This window comes from Crocuta crocuta, unplaced genomic scaffold (genome assembly GCF_008692635.1).
Source record: "Crocuta crocuta isolate KB4526 unplaced genomic scaffold, BGI_CrCroc_1.0 scaffold260, whole genome shotgun sequence".
NCBI classification, from domain to species: domain Eukaryota; kingdom Metazoa; phylum Chordata; class Mammalia; order Carnivora; family Hyaenidae; genus Crocuta; species Crocuta crocuta.
The window spans coordinates 7,496,885-7,506,632 of record NW_027527525.1 but is presented as its reverse complement, the minus strand read 5'-3'; the positions used below and the strand labels follow the sequence as shown (position 1 = coordinate 7,506,632).

At 37.6% G+C, this 9,748-nt stretch overlaps 1 protein-coding gene across 1 annotated transcript in view; it reads left to right on the top strand.

The window, feature by feature from the left end:
• The window catches only part of COL14A1 (collagen type XIV alpha 1 chain), a 203,667-nt gene that overhangs the window by 53,050 nt on the left and 140,869 nt on the right, over positions 1-9,748 (top strand). The window contains exons 9-12 of the mRNA XM_077764526.1: positions 3,688-3,839; positions 5,262-5,391; positions 6,214-6,359; positions 9,123-9,252. Of these exons, the coding sequence (XP_077620652.1) occupies positions 3,688-3,839; positions 5,262-5,391; positions 6,214-6,359; positions 9,123-9,252 (558 nt within the window). The remainder of the gene's footprint in view (positions 1-3,687; positions 3,840-5,261; positions 5,392-6,213; positions 6,360-9,122; positions 9,253-9,748) is intronic.

Genomic DNA, 9,748 nt, shown 5'->3' with positions numbered 1-9,748 from the left:
ATATAGGTAATTTTTGTGTTCTCTCTCTCTCTCTCTTTTTCTTAGGCTTGAGGTTTGTTTTTAAAAACAAACAAACAAAGAAACAAAGAAACCCAAAAAACTTTTCAAATAACTGGCTCTTGGTTTCATTGATTTTCTGTTTTTCTTCTGCTTTTAATGTCATCGATCTCTGCTCTTATTTTTCTTATTTTCTTTCTTTTACTGGTTTTGAATTTATTGTGCTCATACTCTTCTAGATTGTTGTTGAGGTGAGTACTTAGATACTGATTTGAGATGTTTCCTCTTTTATAATGTAATTACTTAATGTTATAATTTTCCTTCTAAGCACTGCTTTAGAAGAGGTCTAAAAATTTCAATATTTTGTATTTTCATTTTCATTCATTTCAAAATATTTTTTGACCTTCTTTGACATGCCCTCTTTGATTCATTGATTATTTACAGGGATAGTTTCACAGTGTTTGCATGTTTTTCTGTTACCTGTCCATGACTGGTTTCTAGTTTGGTGTCATTGTCATTAAAGAACACACTCTGTGTGATTTTCATTGTTTTAAATTTTCTAAGGTTTGTTTTATGGTCTAGACTATGGTTTATCTTGGTACATGCTCTGTGGATGCTTGAAAAGTATGTGTATTCCGCTATCGTCAGGTACAATGTTCTATGAGTTTTGACTGGATCCTTTTGATTAATAGTCTTGTTGAGTTCTATGTCCTTGTTAGTTTTTCTGTCTAGTCATTTTATCAATAATTGAGGGAGAGATGTTGAAGTCTCCATCTATAATCATGCATTTGTCTATTACCTCTTCTAGTTCTATCAGGTTTTACTTTATATATTTTGCAGTTCTTTGTTTGGTGCATACATATTTAGGATGCTATATTTTGTTAGTGGATAAACCATTTATGATTATGTAGTGTCCCTCTCTGCCTTTACTCATTTTCTTTGTTCTGAAGTGTTATATTAATATATTTATCTGATCTTAATATAGCCATTTCTACTCCTTTTTGAGTAATGTTTACATGATATAACTTTTTAAATCCATCTATGTTCAACCTACCTATGTCACATTTGAAGAGAATTCCGTATAGGTTTATGTCTTAATCTACTCTGCTAATCTCTTCCTTTTAATTCGTATATTTAGGCAATTTCCCTTAATGTAATTACTGATATATTTGGGTTTAAGCCTGATATGTATTTGGTTGGGTTTTTCATTCTCTTGTTTGTTCTTTCTGGTTTTCATTTCTCTGTGCTCCTTATCTTTTTTTCCTGTTGGTTTCTTACAGTTTTAGAATGTTATTTTTTTGGGTATTTGTAGTGAGTTTTTTTCCCCTGGAATCTCTTTATATAGCTTTTTTGGTGGTTGCTCTAGGTATAATATTATATATACATATAAATTATTCCAGTCTGCTGGTGTTGACATTTGGCAGTTTGAGTGAAGTGTAGAAACCCTTACCTCCCTTCAAGTTCCTTTATCACACCTGTGTATAATATAAGTGGCTTAAATGTTTTCTTTATATATATTCAGCATCACATCAGAAAATATTATAATTCTTCAACCATAAACCATATCTTAGAAAAACTCAAAAGGAGAAGTAAAATATATTTATCCATATTTTATGCCCTCTTTGTTTTTTTCCTACGGCACCAGGATTCTTTCATAATTTTTTTTTTCTGTTCAAAGAATTTCCTTTTCTCATTCTTTTAGGGTAGGCTGTTGGTGGAAAATCCTCTTAATTTTTAATTTTAGTTCATCTGAAAATGAGTTGATTTCCCTTTCATTCTTGAAAGATATTTGCGCTAGATATAAAGTTTGGGGTGGACAGTTCTTTTGCTTTAATATTTGAAAAATGGACCACTCCCTTCTGACCTTCATGATTTCTAATGAGGAAGCTGCTGTGATGAGAATTCCCCACCTCCACCCCGATAGATAGGGTGCTATTTCATCCCTGTTTCTTTTAGGATTTTTCTTTTGAGTTTAGTTTTCAGAAGTTTGGTTGTAATATGCCTTGGTGTGAGTTTCTGTGGTCCCTTCCCTTGGATCCTTGAATCTGTAGTTTATATTGTTTTGCCAAATTTGGGAACTTTTCAGACATCATTTCTTCAAGTACTGACTCACAGCTAGATCTCCTCTGACAGCATCCCAGAGGGGACGGGAGTGGTGCTTCAGTACTAGTAGGTGGGGTTGAAGTCGAGGCTCTTCATATGGTCTCCACTCATATCACAGATGGGGGTGTGGTGGAAAGATCTGTTACCACCTGTCAGGGGTGATTATCTCTCTTCCTTACTTGGCCTTTTCTCACACTGTTCTGGCTCTGGGCTGGGAGGGGGGGATTTTGGGGTGTGCCATTACAATCAAGAAAGTTGGAAGTGTTGGCTACCCACTTATCCTTCATTGACATGAATAGGGGTGGGGCCACAGGTTTTTGTGTGGTATTTGTCTAGAGTAGAACAGTTATTGCCTGAAAGTTTTCTGTCTCAGCAGGCTGACCCTTTCCTTGCCTTTGGCTAGAGAACGCAGGCTTTGTTGGGGCTTTTTTGGGTCTGTATCTATTGGTGTTTTTAGGTTGCTGGATTCTTTAGCTCCATGTTTAGGACATATGAGGTGAAAGCAAAACTCAGGGAGTTCACCACTGTAGTATTTCTTGGATCCTGCCATCCTTTATTTGGTTTACAGGGATGTGATCTGAGAAGAGGGTAATATCCATATCCTCCTTTGAGAATTTGGTTTTATATCCTGCTTTCATTATATCCAGGGTGTAGAATGATTCTATTTGGCCACACCTCTTCCATCATTCCTCTTTCCCTGGACCAGCTCTCTTGGGACTAGGTTGGACAGCCAAGCAGTAGTTTCTTGAACACATTTTGCTGAGCTTCTTAATGAGACTACTTTCGAGACCAACTTTTCCCACAAAAATCTCTGCATGTGGTTCCTGATAGACCATACAATNCATTTGGGTAATTCCCTAGATGGTAAGAAATCCTAAAGTTCAGGGATTTTTAAATTTACATGTCCCAAATCTTTTATAGAATCATTTGTTTTAACATGTATATAATACACACAAAATTGGATCTAGCTCATACTGAGGATTCAGTATATGTTAGTTTCCTTTTCTTCTCTTTTTACTTTTAGATACTGATCATTTGTTGAATTGAAGTCTTTGGTAAAGACTGTACCCCCTGATGGTTAAAAATATAGACTCTTAGGTCAAAAACTCAAGTATCAATCTCAGCTCTGATATTTACTAATTGTGAGACTTGGTCATCATTTAACTTCATTGTACCTTGGTTTTCTCTCCTACAAAATAGTAGTAAAATAGTAACTATTAAGAGTTAAATAAAACAATGCTTCCAAAGAACTCAAGAGAGTACCTTTAGATATACACATGCTCAGTCAATGTTGTGTTTTTGTTTTTTAATTATTCTATAGCAATGTCTTAGGAAAGTTTTTTTAGAGTCAAGGCCTGTCTTATTTAAGTCCATATCTTCAGAACCTGCCATAGTGATTGGTACATAACAGACACTTAAATGTTTCAGTGTTTCAGATGTCAGAATGGATAATTGAATCAACTTGGCTAGAAATGAAATCTTAGAAGTAGCATAAAACCAATAGTCATTTCTAACTAATGGGGTTTCCTAGGTGCCTAAGAAGTAACTTTGGGAAAGAGGTTCACTTTATGTGTTTCTCTACTCTAGCGTCAGCTCTTGCCACCATTGGGCCGCCTACACAGCTGATTACTTCTGAAGTCACTGCCAGGAGCTTTATGGTTAACTGGACTCATGCCCCAGGAAAAGTGGAAAAATACAGAGTCGTGTATTATCCTGCCAGGGGCGGAAAACCAGACGAGGTAATGAGGAGACGATATTTTCAAACCATTATTTTCATTCCCTCAAGTGTTCCACAGGAGTGAGGACAAGACAGAACTGCGTCCATGAGGAGATCATTCTGTCGCAAACATTTCAAATTCTTTGGACGGAGGCACATTTGCACGCGTCCACTTTGTCCTCCCATTTCTCTGATTATGACATTTATACCTTCTCCTCCCGCCTCTATCGAATAACCCTCAGCACTGGTCATGTGTTCATTGCTAACATAACTTATTTTTACTTTTTTCTTTGTAAAATCAAGGTGTTCTAAAGCAGAAGGAAGCAGTAGTTAATTATATGGCCAGAGCCCCTTTTTGCTATTCACGTATTCTTTCTACTTTGGGAGTCGTCTGAACTGTCTGCCTTAATGAAGTATGTGCGTTCCAAACTACGTGGTCATATGGTCCTCCAGGGTTTGGGGTTCCCTGGACATTTGTGAAGAGATTAGTGTAATAGAGAAGCCACAGTTAAGCATCTGTAGCCATCCTTTTTCATGGTTTGGCCATCACAAGAGAGAACACCTATTACCAGATGACTGGGTCTTTCCCATTCCCTCCCTTTGATAGCAGTCACAGGGAATTTGTTAAAATGTGATGAAATCTCCCTTTTTACCTTTCTTTTTGAAGTGCTAACCTTTTGTTGTTCTAACCTCTGATTGACCTGAAAAGTTTCACAATACTCTTATGTGTTATGGCAGTTTTTTTATATGTTAGAGAAGTAGATCAGGGAGATTTAAATCATCTGGACCAAAAAAAAAAAAAAAAAAAGGTGCTTCCCGTGGCTCTATCTTTTTTCCTGACTACTAAATCTTCTAAATGCTTCCCAAAGCTCCATGGAAAAATATCACATGTCCACTGTTTTTAAGTAGAGATGGTTAGGATAACAATTAGCCTGGGAAAGACACTCTCTGTCAGGTATGGATTAATAAGGGACTTTTGGACATATTCCATGAAAGGTGCCTCACTTCACGTGGGAATTCAAGGAGCATTAACTGCCACAGTAGAAAAGAGGATGTGGCACAAGTAAGAAAATATTTAATGAGGGGTGCCTCGGTGGCTTAGTCAGTTAAGGGTCCGACCTTAGCTCAGGTCACGATCTTGCAGTTTGTGAGTTCGATCCCCATGTCACGCTCTGTGCTGACAGTTCAGAATTTGGAGCCTGCTTCAGAGTCTGTGTCTCCCTGTCTCTCTGCCCTTCCCCTGCTTGCACTGTCTCTCTCTCTCTCTCTCTCTCTCTCTCTCTCTTTCTCTCTCTGTCTCAAAAATAAGTAAACATTTTCAAAATTTTTTTTTAAATATTTAATGAAACATTCTTGTTAGAGTTATTTTGGCGTTTGGTTTCAATTCTGCATTTCAGTTCAATTAAATTCCATATTCTCATTCCTTGAACTGTTCTTTAATCAGGTGGTGGTGGATGGAAGTGTGTCTTCTACGGTGTTGAAGAACTTAATGTCTTTAACTGAATATCAGATAGCAGTCTTCGCAATATACGCTCACACGGCTAGTGAAGGCCTGCGGGGAACTGAAACCACACGTATGTATTGAACTCTACCGAGTTCTGACTTTGTACGGCATTGCTTTGGGGGCCTTTCCTAACCTGGAATTCTGCTCAGCTTGTACTTATGGACATTTTGAATCAAAGTCATAGAAAATAATGGCAGTGCCATATGTGGGACTGGCCCTTGCTGTAATTGCACTTTGCAGGTGCTGCCTATTGAGAGGGATATCATAAAACTCTGGTATGTGTAGGTGGTGAAGGGTGCAAAATACATGTATTAACTTAATAAACAAATGTTTGGTGAATGTGTATTATGAACTAATTTTACCGCTGACTCATTCATGTCTACTCACTCTCTCTGACTGAATGTGTTGTTGATGGGTGTTTATTCACTCATGTATTTGTTCATCCAGCCACCTATTCTGTCATTTACTAAGTGATACAGTGACTAGTTTTAATTGCTGCTCCATGTCAGAGTCTATGCTTGGTGAAGGGTATAAAACAATGGTCAGAAGAGTCTCCTTGCAGGAAGCTAACGGAGGACCACGANCAACTTGACAATAAACTATTTAAAAAAAAAAAAAAGAAGAGTCTCCTTGCTCTTGACTGGCTCCCTGAGAAATGTGCCCATCACTGTAGTGGGTTATAAGAAGCTAGAAGATGTTGTTCTGCTTTTAAACATTCACTGTTTTTTCCCTCCCAGAAGGGGTTTGCATGGCTGTATGAACATATTTATGGATGAATATCATCTGAAAAATAAGCTGTGTTTACTTACAGATAGTAACACATAGATACTATGAAAAAGCCAGCACACTGATAAATGGCTGAACATTAAAAGAAAAAAAAATTCTCTTGCAGTGGCTTTACCCATGGCTTCTGACCTTGAACTGTATGATGTGACTGAGAATAGTCTGAGGGTAAGGTGGAACGCAGTGCCTGGGGCCTCAGGATACCTGATCCTCTATGCTCCTCTCACAGAAGGTCTGGCTGGGGATGAAAAAGAGGTAACCACTTGCTGTCTTACTGGAGTCCCAGGATCTCTGATTTCCTGAAAAAGGGGTTTTCTTATTATAAAAATTTAATGTATAAAATTTAGAGAATTCACATTAGTAAAAGATTACAATTCACTTGTAATCCTGCCACCTGAATATCGCTATTGTTAACATTTACCCTAAGTCCTTTTCAATGCATTTTTTAACACAGCGAATGGGAACGGTTTTGCAGTCTTCTGTTTTCATTTAGTTTATTGTGAATATCTTTTCGTACCATTAAAGAATATTGTAGATGGTCCTTTTAAACAGTCTTACAGGGTTCCATTGTTGGTTTGTATCAAGTCATGTTTAACTAAGTGCATGTTATTGGGCATTTAGAGAATGTGTTGTGTCAGTATGGTTTTGTGATCATTCTTAACATGTAACTTTGCAAGGTTGTCAGATTATTTCCTTAGGATACATTTGTAGAAATGGAGTTTCTTTTTTCAAATGGCATGCAAATTATTAAGGCTTATGCTAAGGATTAGCAAATGATTCTAGAAGAGTTTGTTATAATTCATATTGCTGTATGCAATTCACAAATGGCTATTTCCCCCATGTTCACTGACTTAGAAACTTTTTCTTACTAATTTGAGAAGTAGAAAAATGTATTGCATTGGTATGGATTTTTTTGCATTATTCCATTTAAAAAGTTGAATCTTTGACTTTTTTAAAAAAATGTTTTATTTATTTCTAGGAGAGAGAGAGAGAGAGAGAGACAGCGTGAGCAGGGGAGGGTCAGAGAGAGAGGGAGTCACAGACTCTGAAACAGGCTCCAGGCTCTGAGCTGGCAGTCAGCACAGAGCCCGATGCAGGGCTCGAACCCACAAACTGCGAGATCATGACCTAAGCGAAAGTCAGACGCTTAACCGACTAAGCCACCCAGGCGCCCCGAATCTTTGACTTTAAAATGATTTATTTTGATCTTTGTTTTTAATTTTAGCAAACAATTAACTATAATATAGATATTCAAGGAATAAAGAGGAAATGTCTATAACCCTTGGGGGTGTGAGGCCAAGCAAATAGAGTGATTAAGAGGGGAAGTTCAGAACTCAAGTCGTTAATATTGTCTAACCATTGTCTTTAACATTGCCTCTAGTTATGGTTAGGGCCAAAAATATGGTGAATCTGAGCGTCAGAAACAGAGCACTGGTGACGTGGGTTTTTTCTTATTTCCAGGGCTTAGACAGCTTTACTTCATTAGAATTTAATGTTGATCTGAATTATTTTGGCAGAAGGGAGACTTCAAAAATGATGCTAGAATGATGATCAGCTTCAAGAAGCAAAAAAATAAGAAAGAAAAAAATCCTGGTTCACATCCAGTAGATTAGTAAACAGTTTTTAAAGTCTAATAATAACTGCATATTAGTGATTACGGGAAGCAGAATCATTCATGTAAGTTGGTATGCAAATTGATACAGCTGCATTGGAGAATAATTTGAAATATATCATCAGGTTGAAGATATGTACAATTTTTTAGGAACATATCAGAAGGAAACCTCTTGCAAGGCTTTTTTGGAGGCAAGCACTTGGTCAGACAGAATGTTGCAAAGGACCGCCATGTTCATCAATAGAGGAATGGAAAATAGCAGCATATTTATACAAGCAGATACCATAAGAGAATAAAATAATAGCATCTCTGTCCCCTTGTGTCAACATGGATAAATCTTGAAGCATAGTATTGGCAGAGAAAAAATTGCAAAAAGTTATGTTGATGTGGTTTCATTTTTGTAAATAGTCAAACATACAGAACTACATATGGTAGAAGTAAAAAACTGAATCAATAAGATATATCTTGACACTAGGGTAGAGGTAGTGAACAGAAAGAATGGGAAAGAATTTGTGTTTTATCTGAATATATTAGCTCTTTTTAAAATAAGATCGGAAGTCAATATGATAAAATGTTCCTATCTATTAAATTTGAGTGGTGGGTGCATCAGGGTGAATTATATTTTTTCTCTACATTTATTTTATATATGTTGAAATGCTTCAACATTAAAATTTCTAATTTGACAATAACATTGGCAGTTGTGTGACTGGAGACTGACTGTGGAGATATTTTTCTTTTCTTCCAAAACAAAAATATAACCATGCAGTCATGCACTCGTGTTGGCTAGTTTTTTTGACTTCAAGGGTCAGAAAAATCATCCCGGAATCAAAAAGCAAATTGCCACATTGGAGGTCAAGGTGGGTTGATCAGTGATTTCTTCTGAATCCTGGAAGGAACTTGCAATCCAAGTGTGTGGGCCCCTTTGTTGAATGGAACGACAAAAGGGGTCCAACTCGATCAGGCTTGAGGCAAACACTGGGCACCTAGCCGAGGGACTGGTTAGAATTAGCCAGGGGTGAGAGGTGCCCACTTGGCTGTGTCCCCAGCTTGCTAGCCTAGATCTTATACTCTTTCTAGACAACATTTGTGACTCAGTTCCACCCACACTCTTCTGAGGACTAAATTTTTGACACTGTTATCCTGGCTGAGATTACTACTTGTCCAGATGCAAAGAGTTATCCTAAAACAGCATGCATGGTATGTTCAGTTTTGTATGGTCCTGTGACATCTGTTCCTAATATATGATGATACAAGATCACGAAAAATTATGACTAAAGCCTGTTTGAATAAGGGGTTGTGAGGAGACAAAATTTTGTTCCTTGATGTCTCATCTTTACTCAGTTACACTCTGATCAATGTGAGTGGTGCACATTGGCAAATGATCTGATAATGTGTGTTCTTTTCAGATGAAAATTGGAGAGACCCACACCGACATTGAATTGCGTGGGTTGTTGCCCAATACGGAGTACACGGTTACAGTGTATGCTATGTTTGGGGAAGAGGCCAGCGATCCTGTTACGGGCCAAGAAACGACATGTGAGCAATTCAGTTGTTTAGATGAAATGCTGTAATAAAAGGCCAAATAAATGTTGGGATTCTAAATTGGAAATACTGGTTTATATTGAAACGTCTGAAGAGCTAATTTTAACTTAAGAAAATGTGTATTTTATTTAGGGGAAGGAAGTGTAATAGTTGATTAAAAAAGGAGAGGGTGGTCCTATAAAACGATGTCCCTGGATTCCTGTTCCTAGGACTGGCATTTTTTTTAATTAAGAAATTTTTTTTAACATTTATTAATTTTTTAAAGACAGAATGTGAGCAGGGGCGAGCCAGAGAGAGAGAAGGAGACACAGAATCTGAAGCAGCTCTAGGCTCTGAGCTGTCAGCACAGAGCCTGTCGCAGGGCTCAAACTTACAAATCGTGAGATCATGACCTGACCTGAAGCGGGGCGCTCAGCTGACTGAGCCACCCAGGCAACCCTAGGACTGGCATTTTTATGCAGTAAGGAAATCAGACATTGTTCCAGCATGC